The 23,087-nt window shown below is 46.0% G+C and overlaps 1 protein-coding gene across 2 annotated transcripts in view; it reads right to left on the bottom strand.

Annotated features, from left to right (window-relative positions):
• Nucleotides 1-22,332, bottom strand: part of PLA2G4A (phospholipase A2 group IVA) — a 69,518-nt gene extending 47,186 nt beyond the window's left edge. The window contains exons 1-4 of one of the 2 annotated variants that reach the window (XM_063407777.1): nucleotides 22,264-22,332; nucleotides 6,469-6,571; nucleotides 6,172-6,310; nucleotides 54-135 (exon numbers count right to left, since the gene is read on the bottom strand). In XM_063407777.1, the coding sequence (XP_063263847.1) occupies nucleotides 54-135; nucleotides 6,172-6,204 (115 nt within the window). In that variant the 5' untranslated portion in view covers nucleotides 6,205-6,310; nucleotides 6,469-6,571; nucleotides 22,264-22,332. Of the gene's footprint in view, nucleotides 1-53; nucleotides 136-6,171; nucleotides 6,311-6,468; nucleotides 6,572-22,072 lie in introns of both variants that reach the window. The other variant, XM_063407776.1, reaches the window with a different exon arrangement.
• Between the last annotated feature and the right edge of the window lie 755 nt (nucleotides 22,333-23,087).

The following is a 23,087-nucleotide window of genomic DNA, read 5'->3' as shown; positions in this document are numbered from 1 at the left end:
CCTGCCCACAGCAAGAGGCTCAGAGAAGAAAGGCAAAATAGAGAGATACTCACGCATGTCACCAATGGCTCCTTTGGTGACATTTGTGGCTTTCCTTACTGTCACAGTAAATACGTGTGAGTACTGGTGTTCCACCTGAAAGTCAGAGAGTGAGAGGTGATTAAGCTCCAGAACCAAAAAAAAAAAAAAATCCCATCTATCAAAATAAGGTTTCATTTTGCCCAAAAACAGAGAGAGAGAAATCACCCAGTCAAAACGTAAGGGAAACTCATACTGGGTAGAGCATCCTAAAGCTGAACTGCACCCTGGAGCTTTACCAAGAGGTACCTGCACTGGGGCTGCTGGATTTTCCTGCAGCCACACCTACTAATCTCAACCAACAACACTCCCCCTCACCACAGAACCTGCTCTGAGGCATTTAGTCAGGCAGGAACCACTGACTACAGCAAGGGAAAAATAAAAACGGGCTATTTTACAGCTTGTCTTGGTAATTTGCCTTCCCCTGCTAAAAAGAATGGCAGGAATTACTTCAAAGTCTGTGTTCTGGAGCAGATAAATGCACACTGTACACACAAGGGGTAGAGTTAGTGCTGTACCTTCTAGTACACATCAATATTCAGTGTGAAAGCAGCCTCAAGACAATGTAAGGAAGGTGCAAAGCAAGCTGTTAAAACAGTCACCAGCACATTTCATGCACTTTCTAGAGTTTCCCGTTTCCTGCAAATCCCAAATACACAGCAGGAGCTGCCTGCCTAGGAACAAGTGTGTCCTCAACAAACCAGGGAAGTAGGAAAAGATGTGAAATTAAGAAACAAAAAGTAAAAGCCTTAAATAAAAAGAGGTCACCAACTCAGCTTTATCTACATAGCCCTGAGCTTGACCAACCTGCTGGATACCACTGAGAATCACTAGTGCAGACTGCAGGGCAGCCAATTCTGGCTTTACAGGGACACAAAGATTGGGAGGAAATGTGAGGTACTAAAGCCAGGATCAGGTCTCAGAACTGTATATTTTCTGTCGTTTCCTAACCACCCACCAACCTTGTGAAGTACATTAAAATAAACACAACCTGTCAGTCACTGGGACCAAAACAACCAGAAGGCCAGAGTTGGGAAATTCACTGGAACTCATTTAAAATCATAGACAATACCTTTGCTATGGGATATGCTTATTCAGGCTCTGCCTGGTGCTTTCCTGCTATAGCTCACACCTGGAGAACTCAGCCAAACTGTATCCCTCTCATAGAACTAAACAAAAAAGCTATTATCTTACAGGTTACGTACCATTTTCTCAAAAAAAAAAAAAAGGAAAGCCAAAACTAATCTTTTAAAGACAGCGAAAGTGACCTGTGAGTGCTTAAGTGACATTTGAGTCAGGACTCACTAAAAAGCACCTCCAGTGATACCAACACAACTCGTGCAGAAGCCTGAGGTGTGTGCAACATTCCAGGAGAAAATGCCCACAGGAATACAGGAGTGACTCCACTTCAGCCACTGCCTGACCCAGACACTGAGTTTATCAGCTTTATCTGGCTGTAATGACCCCCACACTGTGTCAGCTGCTGGAGATTCCGGCCAGGACTGTCTGCCTGGCTCTGGAGTTTTCCTCTGGCAGCCACAGGAGTTATCTGGATCCAAGGTAAGTGAGCAGGCAGGAGGAAACTGTGGCAATGCCAACTGTGCTGCACTGAAACAGTCATGGCACAAAAAGTGGTTCAGCAACCACAGGAAAAGGGGAATTCAGACTCTTCCCAATACTCCCAGTGGGATGTTGCTCACCTCAAAACCCAGCAGAGAGGGTTCAGCTGGGGGAACCCAGAGTTCCTAAGAAGCAACACCTATTTAACAGCCTTCCACAGACTGACATGAAGACATCCCAATGACTGAGTGACATCCATCACCTGCACTGCAGCTTCCGAGATGGATGAACGGGAAGGAGGATGTGACTTCTCCCTGAGCAAACTTCTGCCTCTGCCCCAGGGCAGAAAGAAATCCAGAGTTTTCCTCCACAGTGGGGTAAATGGGATTTTCATGGGTATCTGGGAAGGGCTGGGAACACAACTGTGTGAAGTCACCCTAGCTCTGTCATTTACCCTGCCCCAAGAACTTTTACAAGCTGTGACTCTCCAAAAACCACTGGCTCTCGCTGCCCCCAGTTTTCAGTTTTCTGTCTGAAAATGCTCAAAGCTGCTTTATTATCTCCTTATTATATTATCTCCCAAGTCTGTCAGATTGATGAAGTTGGTTTCACAACTGGCCTGTTTCTTCATACAGACTGAAGCATTTCCTTTGTCATATCCAACCTTGTAATTAAAAGAAACAGCCCAAAGTACAAACACACCACCCTCCTCCTTTTTCTCAGCTGTCAAGAAAGAGCTTGTCCTCGCTGGAGGCCACAAATCAGAGATCACTGAGCATTTAACAGTGGAGTTATCATTAAATGACAAGGATGGGACATGGGCGTGCTGGGTTTAGTTCTCAGCTGATAGGTGAAATTCATGTGCAATTATGATGTCCCACAGCTCTGGCTGGAAAAGGGGAATACCACATGACACTTCCTGACAACAAGCACTCTGTAAAGTAATTTCCATCTCCCATACACCTAAACTCATATGCCTACCATCAAAGCAAGGCCAAGCCACCACTTTATCAGTTTGCTCTCTTCCCAGCAGCACAGAGATCACCACCATTTCTATTACAAGTTAATAACTGTTTTACTAATGCCATCACAATAATTGATTTTTATTGACTTAAGCAGCAACCCCCATCATTCCAGCTGTTGTACTGCCAAGAAAATTAAGTCTGGTTTAAGACTGGAATCCTCTGAAAGGCCTATGAGAACACAGAGGCCTGGAAAAACAGAAAAGCAGTATCTTCTTTCCCTGTGCCTCACCCAAAACAACACACTGAGGATTACAATTATACACAGTTATTAATATTTGGCCACAGCCATACACTTGGAGGAAATTTGCCACTACCGAAATAAACAATCTCCTTCTTAGTAAAAAAAAAATAAATACACAGCTACACACAGGAAGCTCGAAAGTCTAGATCTCTTCTTACACCAAAATAAATGTTCTTCATGCAAATTAAGTGCAAGCGGAAATTAGGGCAATTTTCCACTTATGGTCCAGCTTCTATGGAGATCAAAAGGCCTAAATGTCCATATTTTAGAAGCATTTTTTAAATTAGTTTTTCAAGAGTTCTGAAGAAGGCCCCTAGAAACACCATGAGCATTGACTCTGAATGTCTTTGAAAATCCAGCCCTTGCTAGTTTAGATGACTAAGCTGCATTTTCTCAAGTGACTTATGTTCACCTCAAGTCTTGATAAAAATCTGTACAAACCCCTCAAGTACTTCTGAAAAACAGATTATGGTAAATAAATCACTTAAACATTGCAACACTGAGAGGAGCAACATTTACATTCCTTTAAAAATCTAGGACAGGTTACAAGTTTCAAAAGCTCACAATTATACCCAGTGCAAAGTGTCCCTGCTCATGGCAGTGAGGTGGGATGGGCTTTCAGGGCACATCCAACTCAATCCACTCTGGGATTCTATGGATTTAAAAAACTAAAATACACTGTCCAAAGTGACCTCACTTTACACTTGTGTTTCCTTTCACTTCCTCTTTCTCCACAAATTTAGAGAGGGAAGGAGAAAAAACCAAAAAGTTTTCACCATGCCCTGTCTGAGTGTGGGTTTTCTGAGTTATGGAAACTCGGGTGGACAGTGTTCACTCTTCAATCCACAAGGTTTTCCATGACTGCACAGCCATGGTTCAGCATCTCCAGTTTGCACACCTCACCTCAGCTCTCCCTGCCTCCTTTGTTCCTCTCTCACCTTTGAGCACTTTCTTCCCCTCAGTACAATTTCCCTGATCGTTTGCTTTGCTCTCTTTTGGATGTCCCTGGATTGTGAGCACACAGACACCACCCTCTTCCCACCAGGGGCTGATCTCCCGTACGGCGGGCGGGTTTTGCCTGCCGCCCTTCCGGACGTGCCCAGAGAGGCAGGGATTTGCATCTGTTCAATATGACATTTGTCAGATTTCCCAATGCTGAGTCACCAGGACATTGGCATGCCGTATGCCAGGCAATCAGGAAGCTCTGGCACAGGCAAACTGCACAAGTATCAACTGGGTTTACTTCCTTCATGTTAAGGACACTTGAACTAACAATGGGGCTGGCCAAATGAAAATATTTGCCTGTTTACTTAAGTAATTGATTTTCATGGAGTCTATGCTCTTCTTTCACAGGGTATTACAATTAAGAGAAACCTTTGTGCCCACACACAAATTTTATCTTGAAGTGCTTTTTTTCCATTGTTGTAATATTTATCCTCCATATCAAAGTAAATGAAGATGTATTACACACTTTAATTCTTTGCATTTTTGGAATAGTCAGTTCTGTCTGCACCTGCAGCAGCTTTCCAAACATCTTAATTTATACCTCAGAGTCATTCATAAAATAAGAAAAAAAATCAGAAAACACACAACACTTAGCACAAGGAATTCTGGAAAATGCAGAATCCTTTTGAGTAATTTAATGCTAAATATAATTTAAATCCAAGATTATTGCATTGTTGTGACCCTGCTGGCCATGATTGTTCAAAATTTCAACAGGATTTCAGTTTCCAAATTAAAAAACTTCAAAGATTTCCAAGCAATTAAAGGATCAGCTCTGTTGATTCTGGAAGAAGCAACATTCCCATAGCAACAGTTCAGCATTCCCAGGGAGCTGTAACTACATTTACTATACACACTTTTTATTCATTATATGTGTAGGACAGCTCCATTTTGTTGACTATTGGTATCAAAAAGTCCTCTTATGTAGGTGGTTTAATAACAAATAACCGAGTGCCTCAGAGACCTCTCCCATAAAGGTACAGATCATTCCAAGCAATCCATCCAGGAGAGGGCACTGATGCTGAAAGGAATTAAGTCAGTATTGTTTGAACACAGACGTCACCCTGAGGTTTGTCCTCCCTGCCAGCAGTTCACTGGGGAGGGAGTAAAAGCCAGTTTGACATCTGCTGGCTGCACACTGGTGTGGAGGATGTGAGCGCATGGGGCACAAACCACAGGCTTGATAAGAGATCACTTCTAGGAAGCACAGGGAGTATTTTTAGCCATTCCAGAGTAAAACACTCTGACATCTGTGTGGCAGCTATCACTGGGGACACCTCACTGCTGCTGCTGTCAGCCTGGCACTGTTACGAGAACACCTGATAAGAACACGCCCAATGTGGCTCCAGATTCTGGCTTGGGCAGGAATTGCCATTCCACTGTTTGCTTTGGAAACTCACTTCCAGCACAGCTGCATTCAGAGGCTGCTGAGCCACGGGTTCACCCCACAAAGGGCAGTTCTGCTCCCATTTCCCTCCCCCTTCCCTTGTTCCTACTTCTGCACTTCCACAGGCTGAGCTGACCCTCCCCTTGGGCCAGCTCCAACAGCACAGAAGAGATTTTCTAATCCTTCCATGGAATCCCAGAATGGTTTGGGTTGGGAGGAACCCTAAAGCCCATCCGGTGCCACCCCCTGCCATGGGCAGGGACACCTCCCACTAGCCCAGGGTGCTCCAAGTCTCATCCACCCTGGCCTTGGACACTTCCAGGGATCCAGGGGCAGCCACAGCTTCTCTGGGCACCCTGGGCCAGGGCCTCCCTACCCTCACAGGAAGGATGTCTCCCTAGGAAATTTTTGTCTTTTTTTGTATTGAACTGGTTTTTTGCTCATTCAGCAGGATCCACTGGCTCACTGCCATCCCAAGAGAGTGACAGCTGGGACAAGGATGCACCAGGAATAAAGCAGGAGGAAGGGAGCAGAGACACAGTGTGCTGCTCAGTGGCGCAGATCATCTCACTCAGAGTTTGCACAATATATTTTGAGGATTCTCTTTGAACCAACATCAGTGATATACACCAGTTTAAGATCTAAATATCCCAAATTGTCAACTTATCCCTCCATTCATACTAATGAAAAGGAAGAGAGTGAACCCTCCCCACCCCAAACTGCACTCTAAGTAAGAAAGCTAGACACACCTACCATTTCTTGAAGGAAATAGTAACAACTCCAATATTATGTGCTTCTTTAGAGTAACTTCCAACAGTCACTATACTAGACAGTGTATATCAGAGAAGATGGTATATATAAGATTCAGTGCTACTTACCACAATGTGTTGATAAGGATCTATGATAGACATTTTTGCCTTCGTTTACTCAAGGCAACTGCCAAGTATCTACTTCAATCCCACACAGGAGAGACTTCCCCTTTTTTCAGAGCAGAGTTCAGTATGAAAGGTCCTTTAACTAATAAATAAAAAAGAAGATATAATTAAAATACATCTGTTCCTTTTAAACTATATTTTACAGAGCACATCAGTTCCTACTCTTAAGGAAGGTTTCCACAATTCATTTGTTTACCAATAACTTAATTTCACATAAGCTATGGAGATACAGGTATTTACCTGCCTGAGCTGGAGAAATTTCTCGTGCTTATTTCCTCTACCTCAGGGTAAGAGCAGGAGTCAAATATCTTAAATTCCAATCATCCCAGTGTTTCTAGCAGCTCTGCAGATAAACAAAAGAAGAGAGGAATTATATTTATCCCATAAATATATTGCAGTATTTACACTTCCACGCATTACACTCCTGGTTAAGATTGTGAGCTCCGCAGGAGCAGCAATACTGCCCTCTGTAAATCCAGGAAGGGAATTCCAGCTGGAGCTGTATGGAACTTCCCAGCCTACCCCAGCTATCTGGAGATGTTCCAACGGTTTGGAGGGGCAAATTGCAAACCAGGTCTTCATGGTTCTTCAACAGGCTCTCCATAAGCCATGGTTTTGTGAGCACTCTAGAAGATCAGGGGCCACCAGAGGCCTTCAAAGTCAGAACTGTTTTCAACCATCAAAGTAACAGAGGTTATTCCTTTCTGCACCTCTAAAAAACCCTGGGAACTGCTGGACAGGATCAGTTCTCACATCCATCTGGACCATGGTCAGACCTGAACCATCAGCAGAAATTTCAAAGTGAAAACAAGTGAAGCACCATGTGGGATTTGGTCTCAAGGGAATCATTCCTAATGCTCAATTCTGAAATGGCAGGATAAGCCCTAAATGATGAATTATGTCACTCCCAAACCTTTGCTCTTGAGCAACTACATGAAGGCATGACAATAAAAACTTACTTTAATTATGATCACTAGAATGTTACAATGTCCTTTCTTTAATCACTGAATCATTAAGGCTGGATAAGCCCTCCAAGATCATCAAGTCCAACCATTAATCCAGCACTGCCAGGTCTGTCAATAAACCACATCCCAAAGCACCATATCCCACATATTTTCGGAATGCTTCCAGAGACAGCAATTCCATCACTTCCCTGGTCACGCCTGACCACCCCTTCCTGTCAGCGCTAACAATAGTTTGAGGCTAGGAATCACCCTGGGTTTATTTATTGATTTTTATCTGAGGAAGTGTGAATAAGAAAGACTTCAGCATTGGAGAATGGTTTCTGGAGGAACTGCTGCCATCTTGGAAGGCAATCCAGGAAAGGGAACAGCAGGAGCTACCCAATCACCATAATGGAGAGGAAATTTGTTAAACCAGTAAATATTCATTTCCTCTAAGTGCACAGCCAACTACCATGCTCATTTTGAAAGGATATACAAAACCAAGCCAAGAATACTGCTCTGTCTGGGGAAATAAGAGAACAGGTTAGACACAGGACAAAAAGCCTGGTTCGAGTTAATGTGCTGCATCCTAAAGGCAGAGTTCCAGTTCCCCAGATGATCCCTTAACTGGTTGAGACATGAGATCATGCTCTCTCTCCCTACGACCCCCCGCCTCATCTGTTCCAACATCTGCAGGAAGCGCGTCCGTGGCGCTGCACACAACAGCCTCTTTGGCTGCAGGGCCAGGACAAGTCCCCAAGCGCCATCTGCCCTCCGCGCCGGATGAGGCAAGCATCGTGCAGATGGACAAAAATGCAACCACGTCATCAACAACTGCATCCAACACCCACGCAGCGCACAGGCGACGGGAGGGCTCTCAGCAAGGTCAGAGAGCAAGGAAACCTTTTACACTAATCCTGGGATCCTGGGTTCCCACATGGCCCCAACCACCAGCACTGCACACCGCAGCCCTGCCCACGCCATGCGACTCCAAATGGGAGCTCCTGGCTTGCTTGTTCATCAGAGTCCCTCAGGATGTGATAAACACAGGCAGGTGCCCAAGCACAGGCCCCAGGGCCATTTCAGGGGCCCAGGGTTGCCAGAGGAACAGCTATCCATGCTCTTCCCAGAGCCAGCAGGACATCCCAAGAGAAAGAAGACATTTAAGTGACTTGAATACTTAACACCTTACAGTGGATTTAATTCAAATCAGTTAATTACACCACACCCTCTGGAAGCTTGCGCTACATTATCGTGGAGTTTGGGTAAAGCACACAAAGAGATTTCTAGATCTAAAAATCGTAGTGTGGCAGAGAAGCCAAATATAGCACTAGCAGGAAATCTTGATTACACTCATCAAGAGCCATGAAGAAAGTCTTGAAGAATGTTTACTGCAAACATCTGCAGCAAATAGAGCTGTGATCCCAAAATTATCTTGCTTAACACTTGCTACACACTGTCCATTCCACAGGGCCTAATGGAAAAGTTTTAATGGAATCGCAGGATGTCCTGAGTGGGAAGGAATCCCCAAGGATCATCTAGTTTGACCCCTGTCCCTGCACAGACACCCCAACAATCCCACCCTGTGCATCCCTGAGAGCACTGTCCAAACACTCCTGGAGCTCTGGCAGCCTTGGGGCTGTGCCCATTCCCTGGGGAGCCTGGGCAGTGCCCACCACCCTCTAGGGAAGAACCTTTCCCTGAGATCCAACCTGACTCAGCCCTGGCACAGCTGCAGCCTTTCCATGGATCCTGTCCCTGGTCACAGGGAGCAGAGACTGGAGCTGTCCCTCAGGAGGAGCTGAAGCTCCCGGTGAGCTCTGCCCCCAGCCTCCTCTGCCCCAGGCTGATCATAACTAATTCAGGGCTGTATCGCAGGCGCACACAAAGTCCTGCACTTGAGCTGGAACTGGTGAGCCCTGCCCTTGGCAGGGGAAGCAGTGTCTCTAAACACATCTTCAAGGACACTCTGATAGTACCAAGACAGATTGTTTTGTTTCTCTGATATCTGCTGGTATCACACAATCTGTGACTGTGCTGTTGCCAGAGCTGACTGCATTCCTTCCTAAAGGAGAACCACCTCACAGGCAGCACCACCAACATTAACTAAGCTGGCCAGACTCTTTAGCTGTCTATTATAGGTAATCAAAGAAGAGATTAAGTAAACTGAAGAACAGAGGGTTGTGTGGAGACCTTCCAGCAGCCTTTCAGGATGTGAAGGGGCCTGCAAAGAAGCCAGAGGGAGACTCTGCATCAGGAATTGTAGTGACATGACAAGGAAGAACGACTTCAAACTGACTTGAGGGGAAATCTGGGTATGACATACAGGAGATATTCCTGATTTCCTCTGGGTGGGGGGGCCTGGCACAGGGTGCCCAGAGAAGCTGTGGCTGCCCCTGGATCCCTGGAAGTGTCCCAAGGGCCAGGTTGGAACCTGGGCTAGTGGGAGGTGTCCCTGCCCATGGCAGGGGGTGGCACTGGATGGGCATTAAGGTCCCCTCCAACCCAAATCATTCCATGACCCTCTGATTCTCATTGTTTTATTGGTCAATGTCCAAGTTTACAAATTACACAGCAAGCACACCACAGTTTAGCCTGGCCCTGTTATGGAGAGCCATCCTTTCCCTTTCCCCAAGTGCCATAAATCTCAGCCTTGCCATGGAGAGCCTATGTACCTAAATCTCTCTTTCACCTAAAAGTGAACTCTGCTTCTGTCAGGACAAGGGTGTTTCATGGCACGGTTTCAGACACCATCAGTACCAAGCTATCGGTGGATAACTCGATCACTCCTTGAGTCAAGAGTCCTCAGTGATCTCAGCTCATACTTGAGGTGACAGACTGAATGGAGAAGGGATTATTGTCTTGGAAGACCAACTATAACACAGTAACTCAAAAAAGAAGCTACACACAGACATACACGGACAGAGATTATTACTGACGTTTTCATTCTCAGTACATTTCTACAGATAATTCCATTGTACAGGATATGTCAAAAGATAAGAAGAATAATGAGATTTTTCTCATGCTGAGCACAAGCTTACTCTGGAGTTAGTCTTACCAAGTGGAAAAGCTCTGAAAATGACTAAACACAGCACAATATAAATATCATCACCAGAATACATCGTCACAAGTGTAAGAAAAATCATTAGAGAGAGGTTGTTTATATCAAGCTGTCCAATTCTTCTTAAATAATCAAAGACAAAAAAAATTTTAAAAATAATAAGTGTGACTCACCAGCACAGTCATTAACTTCCAATCTATCAGGAGAAATGTAAGGGGTAGAGAATAAGCTAAGTAATGACTCAGGCTTTTTGTATGAATGTCACCCTCCATTTCTATCAAATCAGATTACAGCATTTTATTTGGTTAGATTGATCCTGTGATTGTATAACAGAAATAACAAATACTCTGTTTCTACATGACTTTGCCTAGCATCCTGGAAAATCACTGTAATGTTATTTCTTAATTTAGGGCTTCCCACACAAGGAGGAAGGATTACCTCTGACTCCATTTACAGCACCCATCACCCCACTTCCACCACAAATGGAAAAGCAGATGCTCTGCTGATGTGCCAAGTAGACCCATGGCCAAGGCCAAAGGATCGGGGTCAACAAGAACAAGTGCTGAGTCCTGGCCTTGGGTCACCCCAACCCCCTGCAGGCTGAGGGGAAGAGTGGCTGGAAATCTGGAAAAAACCCTGGGGCTGTTGGGGACAGAACTTAAAAATGAGCCCAGGTGTTCCCAGGCCACTGGCCCCTGGGCTGTGCCAGCCCTGGTGTGGCCACAGGCCCAGGGCAGTGACTGTCCCCTGTGCTGGCACTGCTGAGGGACCTTGAGTGTCCAGTGTCCAATTCTGGGCCCTCATGGCCAGACAGACCTTGAGGGACTGGAGCAGGTCCAGGGAAGGGAACAGAGCTGGGGAAGGGTCTGGAGCACCAGGAATGGCTGAGGGAGCTGGGAAAGGGGCTCAGCCTGGAGAAAAGGAGGCTCAGTTTTGGCTCTGCACAACGCCCTGACAGGAGGGGGCAGCCAGGAGCCTTGGGCTCTGAACAGGGAAAGAATGGCCTCAAGCTGTGAGGTTGGACATCAGGAGGAACTTCTTCATGAAAAGGTTGTCAGGCATTGGAATGGACTGCCATAGTGGAGTCCCCATCCCTGGAGGAGTCCAAGGAAGTGACAAGGTGGGGATCAGTCACAGACCTTTTTCCAACCCAGTGATTCTGCAGTTCCCCATGCCTTGCTGAGGAAGCATGGGTGGGAGGAAGGATTCTGAGCAGAAGGGCAGAAAGTTCAACCTCTGTGCCACATTTTTGGAGGACACTGTGAAGTGAAGCTTGTCAAGGAAGTTGACACAGCATAGTTAGACGGGAGATTTTAAGATTTGACTTCCTGCTGTAGGGGAGGTAATAGATGAAAAGATAGTGAATCTTTTTTTGAAGATGACCTGTCAGCCTATAAGCAATTACTGAAAGTATAGTGACACAGCAACCCTTGGAAGGAGGGCTGAAACTCTGGAAAAGTCCCAACAATCACCACCAGTGTAGTTTCACCTTTTCTAGTGCTGAAGGCTACTTTAGAGGCCAAAAGTGAGGAAGACAAAAGTTGCAAAATTATCAGGCCACAGATACAGTGCATGTTAGAGGAGGCAAGGCTTGGTGAGTCAGAGGCATCAGACATGGTCCTTTAATAAACTTGAATTAGGCTGGATTCAAAACACCCTCCCTATCTTACATTCTGCAAGGAATGGCTTCCCCAACAGGAATATTCAGGAGGCTCACCCACACCTGTGTCACGCTGGCCATGGAAGTTCCCTGGACTGAAAACACAGCCACGTGCTGTAGTTTCCCCAGAGACAGCATCTGCAGGTCTGAGGAAGAGGCAACTGATTCAGGGCACACTGATTTATGTTAAAATTATCCTGCTTACGCAAAGGAGACTTAACAAGAACCACTTGCTGAACAGCCTGTGAGGTTATGAGAAAAACCCATGTCACCATATGTGAGCTCACTGTATGGCAAATTCACAGAAGGATTTCAAAGTGGAACCGAGTAAATTCGAAGTAAGGAGTTAATTCATTCAAGGAACAAAAGAGCTCCTTGAGTTAATACCTTTAAATAACTGCCCTTCAACATCGTATTTTACATCAGCTGAAATTGCACTGGAAATAAAAAACAGCCTTGAGAGAGAACACCAAACTCAGCTGAGAGATGCCAAGAATACTCTTTAAAAATGGCACAATCACTATCCTTTGCTACAGAAATCAAAGCCACAAGGCAGAGAGTTTAGATGGCTAAATCTCAAAATTGGTCAAAAAACCTCAGGCAGCTGACAAGTAATCCCCACAGTGTGGGTCAGGCTTATGTGGGAAGCAGCTCACTTGTTTCCAGCAAGAAAGCCAACAAAGAGGAATGTGAAAAATCTGATGGGATTTCCATGAAAAAGAATTAGGATGTAGACCTAAAACAATTAGAATGCACTACTCAAGTCCACCTATTATTTGTGTCATTTCAAGATCATCTCTGCAGGTAGTTTACTATGAGCACAGTAAAATTAGGGAAAGCAGATGGAAAAATGGCCAACATATCTAAATAGTAGGAATTTGGAACCTATTTATTCCACAAACTTTCCATCATATAATCCTGGAAAGATGTGGGTTGGAAGGGACCTTAAAGCTCATTCAGTGCCACCCCCTGCCATGGGCAGGGACACCTTCCACTAGCCCAGGTTGCTCCAAGCCTCAACTTGGCCTTGGACACTTCCAGGGATGTTTGACAGTTATTTGTTTAAGGGTATTTCCACTATTGGAAGCCCAGCTTAAGGCTCACTTTTGAATTTTGAGATGCTGGGTTCCCCAAGTACCCAGAGCCAGGCTCTCTGAAATGGAAAAACTCACTGCCAGTGGCAGCTTCCAAAGTCTTGCCAGGAATGCAAACACTTATGCAAGAACTCCTAAAATTAAATGATAGACATCTCAACTGCAACACCTGACTGAGCAGACCTTTTTGTTGACTATATTCCTTTAAAGCTCATGTGAAGGGGGGAAAGGAAGGAAAAAACCTCCCCTGCATTTCTTTCTTACCTAGAACGTTGGCAAAACTTTCCACTTGCTGCACTGTGGTCAAGAGCTGCTGCCTGCCAAAACCTCAGGATCCTCCTTCCAGAAGCCTCACTGGTACCGTGGAAAGAACTGTTGCTGGATGATTTAGAACTCTGGAATCAGCCTCCAAAAATCTCATTCCAAATCCATCCCTGTCCCCTGGGGACAAGCTCAGCCAGCTTCTAAGTATTTCTGGGCCAATGCCTTTTGAAGATTCTATTAAAATCAGGAGGGTTTGGTTCTTACCTATCTTTAACTAATATCCACACCTTCATTCCCCTTTCTTTTGCTTCCCTGCTGTAAAGAATAGTTTACAAACAAAAACTCTAGGGAAAACACTAGAATAAGCTTGTATTTAAGTATTGATGGGGTTTTGGGGGAAGAAGCCAACATGCAAAGGTGCCTGATGCACTCAGGCTTCAACTGCAGCTGGCAGTCCTTCTGCACTACACAGCGGTTTCACACAAAACCCAACAAAAACAGCTAAAAATGGAACAAGCTGGTAAAATTTAACAGCTAGCTCCTGGTCAGCTAATGCATGTAAAACATACTTAGCTGAACATAAGGTCAATATTTCCTTTCAATATATCCTTCATTCTTTTTCAGTTCAATTGGTATCAGTTTTGGGGATTTTCCAGCATTTTGGCACAGGCTGCAGCCAGGCTGCTGGCACTGCCAGGCTGGAGGAAGGGCTGCACATACAAGGTGTGTTTTGTCATCTGCCACTCGTCATGTCTGCACAATGTGACTCAACTCTGGTTTTGGGATCCTCACTCCAAACACGAGCTCTGGTCACCGTCTGCAGCCAAGGGGACAATTGTGCTGCACTTCCTTTGGTCTCTGGTCACAGCGCTTAAAGCATGACAAAGTTGGAGTGACTCAAGGAAATCTGTCTGGACTTTCTAGTAAAAGTAGTAATGAGCAAACTTCTGACGCTAACATTTTTCAGCCCATTCTTTATGCTGAGAGTAAAATTTATATGGAAATATTTCATGGCTATTGACAAGCTGGAGTCTGAGTAAGTAAAATAACTATATGTTTTACACACAGACACAAACACAGACATGCCCAACACATATATTATTTTTTGAGAGGAGAGATTAAGTACTTCCATAGCAGTGATCTTTGTCTTGTGTCCAACCCTTGGCTGCTGAACAAAGCCAGACCTGGAACAAACCCCACCTGGCTCCACACAGCCAAGCCTGGCCAAGCAGACCTTCAGCCCTGGGTCTGAGCTGTTACACAGAATCCCAGACTGGTCTGGGTTGGAATGGGCCTTAAAGACCATCTCGTGCCACCCACAGGGATGCCACTCGCTATCCCAGCTTGCTCCAAGCCCCATCCACGCTGGTCTTGGACACTTCCAGGGATGCAGCAGTCACAACCTCTCAGGAGCAAGCAGCTCCTGAGCTGCCAGCTTATGTTTGAAGGCAACTTCATCTTGGCAAAGCGTTTGCACAGGGGGTTTGATTTTCTCCACAAGACTTGGCTGGGGTATCCTCCACCCTCCTGTCCTATTGGAGAGGGTGAGCAGTGGCACCTTCCTGCTCAAAGACCACACTGGGACAGGCACCTCACTGCCCCTGCCTGAGCTCCTTCCTCTTCCTGTGCCGTGGCTTTCACAACTTCCCCAAGTTCTCTGCCCCCTGGGCACCTCTGCCAGCCCTGCCCTGCTGACAAGGCTCTGCTCCTGCTTTTTCCCAAGGGCTTCAGTTTCCTGCCCCACCATTTTGGGCAGATTCAGAGTGCCAACAGCAAAAACACCGAGCTGTGGCATGAGCTGCAGTGCCAACCCTGCTGATTTAGGAAGAAAGCTTTGAATCAGGTGCCACTTCATTTTTCAATAACTGTTATCCACACAGACACATAGTCAAGCCCTGAGAAGATGAAGGGGAGGACTGAAGCCACTACAAACGAATGCCCAACATTCCCAACTAAGGCTTTGGAGATGGACTAAAACTGAAAGTAACATCTTCATACAATTCTTGGAAAGTTTTCTCCTTCATAAGCGAAAAAACAACAACAACAACAACAAAAACAAAAACAACAACAAAAAATTCTCTTTACTGTAATGTGATTCTACCACTATCAGGAGGTTAATTCCATCAGTGGTTACACAAAGCAGAAAAAACCCAAAGAAGTAACAAAACCCACAAAAACACAGCAACTTAAACATGGCCTTCTGGAGTGGGATACAATAACTCTCAGTCACTACAGATTCACAAACAATGACTTCAAAAGTAAAAGGACAAAAGAGAGGGAGAAACCCCAGATTTACATACCGCCTTGTTAAAAGAGCTTTGCAAAATCTGGGACAAAAGGGGGACTTTCATGCTCCTCTCTGAGGCACAGAGGATTGGTTCAGGAAACTTAAATGAACTATGACTACTCTCTTACCAAACAACCTAAGCTTCTAATTCAACTATTTCTTAAGACACCGAGGGCTTACTACCTCCCTGCCAACTCAAACTCTCTCTCAGCACGGATGAGTTGGCTCTGTGGTGAAAGGGAAATGACTGACACGTTACAGCGCAGAGATTACATGAAGCAGGTGTTGGAGCACTTTTCAAGAAGCCTTTTTATAAAGAAAATGTCAATTTGTTAAAGCACAAAGTTGCCAGAAGAGAACTACATCAGTTTAAATAAAACTCTTTGGGGGAGAGTTTAACCCCACCTATACTCAAAACTTAAATGAAAATATCCAATTAAATGAAAACAGCCACTAAGTGGCCAGGAAAGGTCACTCTCAGCTGAGGGAGAACAACCTGGCCCTGCCCACAACACTCCTTTCAGATGGTGATTTTGACTCAGATTTGACTTAATGCCTCAGAAGAAGCTATTTAATTTCACAGAATCACTGAAGCAACCTTAAAGCCCATCCAGTGCCACCCTGTGCCATGGGCAGGGACATCTTCCACTATCCCAGGTGGCTCCAAGCCCTGTCCAGCCTGGCCTTGGACAATTCCAGGGATCCAGGGGCAGCCACAGCTTCTCTGGGCACCCTGTGCCAGGGCCTTCCCACCGCCACAGGGAAGGATTTCTTCCTAATATCCAATATAATTTTCTCTATATCAAAAACACCCTTATAAAAATGTAACCTGCATTTTACAGGCCACAGGGGAGTTGAAGAGCTCATTGAATAGCACACTGAGTTAATGAATTTGGGATTCTTGGAAAAAGGAATTTAAGTATAAAAAGCAAAATAACACTTGGAAGCATGTCCCAACTGAATGGAATCACTCAGCAAGAAAGCTTGTGTGGACATGTGCTATTCCAAGTGGAAAATGCCAGAGAAATGCAAGATGTTGGCAGGCCTTGCCATTAGCAAAGAGCTGTTTCTCATTGCCATCAGCACAGAATTCACAGCAGCTGCCTACGGGAACCTTACAGAGCTGGGAAAAGCAGGGAGAGTGAGAGTGTCATCTGTGAAACAAACACACACCCATAAAAATACTCTGGATTTAAGGAAAGCCAGGACCTGCTTCCCAGCACCCTCCTCTTAGATGCTGTACAAGCTCCAGTTCCCATTTGTGTCAGGTTTTTCAGCAGCACTGTCCTTAAATCACAACTGGAGGGCTTTGATTCCATGGGGAAAACAACTTTTTCTTCACAATACAACAGTCCAGAACTACCAGGTTTGTGAAAATTACAGAATCCTGCCTTTATGAGGAGATAAAGGGGTGTTACACTCAGTCTGTGGTTAGAAACTCATTATCCATTCTACTTGGATTAGGGAGCAAAAGGATTCAAACACAACAGCAGCACATGAATAGTTAGTTCTGTATTTCAGAGAAGTTGTCTAGGACAAGAGATGGCCACTATTGCAATGTTCACTTAAACACACACACCCATAAATTGAAGAACAGATGTGCCTCAAAAGTCTTTTCAAATTCTCCATTATAGGCTAGTTTTGAAAAGCAGAACACAAGAGCATCAACCAGGAAGTTTCTATTTAGTCACATTCCACAGGTCTACAACCACCCTCTCCCCAAAACATAGTTTCTATGTTGTTTCTTCCAGGACTGCCAGCAGCTGCTGGCTTTGCATAGAGCTCCAGTTTTGCATGTGAGTCCCAAAGGCACAGTTTTTGGGGTGGAGCATGCAAAGCGATGGTGCGTGCCAGAGCCAGGGCTGCTCCCTGGTCAGTGCAATCATCCACCGGTGCTGTTTGCTTTCCCTGAGATGGGACAGAATGAAACCTCTGCTCGGGGTTTGCAGCATCCACTTGACAAAGTAAGTTAAATGCATGAGAAACACAGTTTTAGTAATTAAACCCTACTTATAACCTCTGCCCTTGAGAAACAGACATGGTAATGCAGGGGGTGGGGGGAGTACCACCAAATCAAAAGTAACTTCACACCAAACCTGTAAGGCCAAATCTTTCTATTTAATGGTCTGGCCAAGGCCATGGAGCAGATCAGATGAGACAGCCTGGACATGTGCATCCAATTCTTACTCCATTAGCTCCATCTATCCCAACATTTCACTTTTCAGTCCTACCCTTTATGTATGTTTAATAAAATTCAATCCCTTGAGGGCTGGGACTGCCACTTACTGCAAGAAACACACACTTGTACAGATCTTACAATAAGTGTGCATAAATAAGGACCTTTATAATCCCAGTAAATATGAAAGGATAATTTATTACAGAAGTGCACATTCCTTGGCAAAGGATATGAGCAGTGATAATACTAGTAGGAAAAGAAATTAGAGTCTTACTGATTTATGCTGAAATCATTCTAAGGAAAATACCAGATGAATATCAAAGATGAAGTAACTTCAACATCTTTACTATCAGGTAACCACAAAAAAACCCACAGATGCGACTGATACATCTCAAATAGTTCAGAACTTGTGTATGTGGAAGCTCCTGACCCTGTATTTTGCATCTTCTTTCTAAACTTGCGTATTTAGGGAAGGTGGAAGGACGGAAATACAAAGATTTTTGTTTGCAGGCTTAGCTGTATTTTTAAAAATACACTTTCAGCATCCTAAGCTGAAGTAATGATGTTATCAGGAGAAAAAGCAGCTCTGTATCCTCTCCAAGTTAGCAGTGCTGCCATTCATCTGGAAGGAGATTAAACATCACAATTAAAGAGGGCTTGCTAGCAGGGCTGAGCAGCCTGGACAGCAGCCCAGTGCTCAGAGACACCACAGGCACCACTCACTCCAGCTCCAACACCAACGCCAGAGCAAAGGGCACTCCCAGCACATCATCTCAGTGCTCTGAGGGATATCTATTTGGAACCACATGGACTTTATCATGGAAGCACCTGGTTTTCCTCCAGGGACCACTTAAAGTGTCTAGGACACTCCCACACTGACTCCTACTCCGGCTGTTTGTCAGTCCAGATGTCAAATACGTCCTTCCCTACACGTGCTGAGAGTCTTGGAATTACCAGCAGGCAGCAGAAGCGTGAGCTGAGATGGAAGTGTCATCCCCACAACCCACTCTCTGGGAAAGGAAAACATTCTAGGAGAAAAGCTGCAGTGTCTGTGTCCCCTGGCACGGCTGCCAGCTGAGACAGGACCAGCACAGGCTGAGGAGGCACCACTGCTGACAGCCCATAATGAACCCATGAGAAAATGAATCAAATCTGTACATCTAGCAATCCATGGCTGATATTTTCCCCTCACTAACACTGTGGGCTTATTTCTTACAGGAACTGTGTCATTCTGTAAAATACCACAGAAGCCCAGAGTGATTTGGGTTGGAGGGACCTTAAAGCCCATCCAGTGGCACCCCTGCCATGGGCAGGGACACCTCCCACCAGCCCAGGTTGCTCCAAGCCCCATCTAGCCTGGCCTTGGACACCTCCACAATGTGTTCAAGCTGGAGAACTAATCAATATTTCTAAAATACCCATGAATTCTCACTTGCAGTATTCATAAAAATATTTTTCATTTAAAAAAATTAAAGTTTAAATATTCACTGGTTCCTTTTACTTTCCCCATAATCTGTTTTAAAAATAAAAGGAAATATTGGAAGCTTTTGGTGCTTAGTTTGGTTCTGCTTTGGGGACCACTTTCCCCTGTCCTAGAGCCCACCTCCCATCCCTGCCTCATGGGCTGAGTAACTCTGCTCCAGACACTGACACACAGGCTACTGGGAACTGGTACAGTCAGGAAATTTGGGTCATCTCTCTGAGGTAAATAGTAAATGAAAACCCTCAGGAAAGTCTGAATACCAAGGTAGTGAGGGGCTGCTTTTTTTCTTTCTTTTTAAAAAAGGAAGAATTCTTTTGAAAGTATTCTATTACTACATCACGTTATTATAACCTAGGGCAGTGATGAGGTAATTTCCATTACCAAGGCAGGTTCTGGGATTTGTTTTTCAGACTGCTGAGAAAGACACAGTTATATCACAGTGCCACAGCAAACCCAGACAAGAGTTCATCACCTCGCAGCAAGATCCTGCTGTCCCTGCCCATCAAATCAAAGACAAATTCTCCCACAAATTATGTGAAGCATCTGTTTAGAAAGGGACAAATGAAATAAAACCAGACCAGTTGAAACCTCAGTTTAAAAGTGTGTCTTGTGAGTGGCCCCCAGACTTTAACTGAAAGCTGAATTTCCAGCTGAACCAGAGCTGTAGGGAAGCACCTGCTTTTATTGCTTTAAATCATGTCCAGATTTTAAGGCACCAATATTTTTGTACTTGCCTATCAATGCCAACTAAACAATTAGTTAAGAATTCAGTTTTGCTCCCTTAAGACCACTCCCCTTCCTCAGATACAGAGGATACGTGCCCTGAAGGGTAGGGAGACTTTGCTCCACAGCAGTGTTATGTGTCAGGTAAAAAGTAAATTGGAATTTAATCTCAACTCCATATTCACCACAGGCCATACCATACTCTGAGCTTTTACCTCTTGAGCTAGAAATTTTCCATGGAAAACTAAGTATTTTCTCATATTTTGTAGTAAGTTTTCATATACTTGAACTTCTGGGTACAGGGGGGAGACACCTCCTTCTCTGGATGCTGCTTGCTGCTCTGATGTATTTTCCATCCCAAGCTATTCAATTAACTTCTTGTGATCTGAATTCACAATTCCCAAGTCTCCAGTTCCACTGCCAACACTGTCCTGTTCCAACCTACATGGAACTCACTGAGATTGCCACATCCCTGAGTACTGCACATCAATTCAAACACTCCAACAGGGCCATTCCCATTTTTTCCTGCAGCAACGTGCACTCATAAGGTCATTTCTGCATTGCACTGGGTCAGCCCTTGGCATTGTCAGGAAGAACTGAGGTTATCCAAAATGTCAGTCAAGTTTGCTCGGTGGCTTTGCAGGAATACCTCTGAGGGAAACACTCAGTGCTCATCCCATGCTCGAGATTTTTCCTGTTTGTATGATGAAAATTCACAAACTGGAGGGCAAAATTATGGCAAAACCTGAAATATTTCCCATTCTAGCTGGTATGCAACCCTAGTGCGCAGCAGTATTGGATAACTTTTCTTTTTTCCCCCTTTTTTTTTTTTTTTTTTTTTTTTTTTTTTTTTTCTGGCTTTTTTCCTAATTTTTTAACAAAAGTAAGTCATAAACAGTGCTTGGTGTCAAGAGTCAAACTGGTGTTTTTCCAGTGCAGACTGACTAGCCATGCAGGAAGAAATTAATTTATGTGATTCAAGCATAAATCAATATTTGCAATTCTCTTCTGTTATGGATCCCTGCCAAGAGTGTGCAGAAAGGTGGACAGGGCCAACATGAAGATTTGGAGAGACAACAGTGCTAGAAGAGCATTTATCTCTACACCGTATATTGAAAACCTCTCTCTAATAAAAAGAAAATAAAAGAAGCACGTCAGATTTATTCTTTCTGTCTGGAATCCTTAGCAGGCTGAACAACTCTTGGTAACCACAAAGCTGCTGATCCCATGCATCAACAGCTTCACGTGCATTGCACCTTACTGAGGTGCAGGACAGCATCTTCTGCCAGGAACATCCTCTGCAGTTACAGCTCCTACCCACACCACTGCTCCTCCCTTGGGGATGGAGCTTTAATTGGAGTCTGCATCCCATTATCCACATGGGAAACTCCACACTCAGCAGTTCAGGCGGCCCAAGGGATTTTCCCCTAAGGGAAAGCACAAGGTGGACAAGCTCTGGGCAGGGGTCACACAACTCCAGCAGCTGCAGCTCACACCAGCTCTGCAGGGACAAGGACAAAACCCAGTGCAAATCCCTGAGCTGCTGGGGGGAGCACGGCCACCAGCACAGGAACTGGTGCCACCACTGAGGCAGCAGCTTCTGCACTGGTGCAGCAGGACTGGCCAGAGGCAGGACAGAGAAAATCACCCTGAACCTGTAAGTGTGGGAGCCTGGTCCCAAAGAGCCTTGTCCCATCAAAGCCAGGGTGTTCCACACCAGATCTGGGGCTTGGAGCAACCTAGGATAGTGGAAGATGTCCCTACGCATGGCAGTGGGTGGGACTGGATGGGCTTTAGGGTCTTTTCCAACCCAAACCATTCCGTTGTTTTAGTCCATGATCACACCAACGCAAGTGAACAGAAACCTGCTAAAGGCCGTGATCAGGAACTCTTTACAGGTATTTCTCTCACATCACACCCAGAAGAGCTGCTCTCGTCGGCATTTTGCGAAATGTTCCCTCTGCAGCCGCCCTGCCGCACTTCCCCACAGCTCCCACGGCCTCACCGCCGGTGCCGGTGCCGGTGCCATGCCAGCTGCGGGGACAGGGGCCGGGCACGCACCCCTGCCCGGCTGGGGATGGAGCTGCGGGACCTGTGCAGGGACCCCGCGGTGCCGCTCCCACCCCGCGCCCCCGCGCTGCTTCCCGCGTACCTCTCGGAGCCCTCGCACCGGGGGTGTCCGCGCAGGGACCGCTCCCCCGGGGCTCCGCCAGCCCCGGGCCGGACCGGACCGTCCCGCCGCGGGGGCGGCTCCGCACCGGCCCCGGCGCCGCTCCTCGCCCGCCCTCCGGACGCTCCAGGCGAGCCCAGCCCCGGTGAGCCCCGCTCCCACCCCGCGCTTACGGCTGCCGGGCTCCGCTGGGCGCTCCCGCTCCCTCCGCGGGCGACTCCGCGCTCCGGGCGGGGAGGGGCCCGCGCCGCCGCCGCCTCTTAAGGAGGATCCAGGCGCCGGTCGGGGCTGTGAGGGACAGGGGATGTGCGGGGGACAGGGGCCATGAGGGAGACAGCGGCTGTGTGAGGGGACAGCGGCTGTGTGAGGGGACAGCGGCCGTGTGAGGGGACAGCGGCTGTGAGAGGGGACAGCGGCTGTGAGAGGGGACAGCGGCGGGGCCGCGGGGCTCCGTCCCTCTGGGCGCTGCGGTGGCCGGGCCGAGGAGACGGAGGAGCCCCGGGCGCTGCCGTGAGGAGAGGGGCGGCCGGGCAGCGCTTGGCCAGAGCCGGAGCGAGCGACTGATGCGGCGAAAACAGTAATCAAATAAACGGAATTTGCATTAAAATATCCCTTGGTTTAAAAACCCCTTGCCGTCGCGGCAGCGGTGGATGTTACAGTGGGAATATTCCTTCCTCAAGGTGTTTGATTCAGCAAGTGTGACCACAAAACACTTTCGTTCTCTGCAAATACCCCGTGAACATTTGCACGTGTAACACTTTTACTTACAGACTCTTGGGTTTGAAAGGATGGGTGTTGAAACAGTGGTGACTGTGCCCTGTGAACCTTGGCCAGGTCCACCAAGGTGTTGCTTGATCACTCAGTCCCCTCTGGTCCACTTTACACTTCCATTTAAAAAATGGAATTTTAAGTCAATATTAATTCTTTAATAAATAAAGAATTTTGCCCTTTGTGATTATTAAAGAATACTGTAGAATTCTCATCCATTCATTCACAT

Source organism: Prinia subflava, chromosome 10 (assembly GCF_021018805.1).
Source record: "Prinia subflava isolate CZ2003 ecotype Zambia chromosome 10, Cam_Psub_1.2, whole genome shotgun sequence".
NCBI classification, from domain to species: Eukaryota; Metazoa; Chordata; class Aves; order Passeriformes; family Cisticolidae; genus Prinia; species Prinia subflava.
Note: the sequence above shows the minus strand (reverse complement) of the source record. Positions and strands in the feature narration are given on the sequence as shown.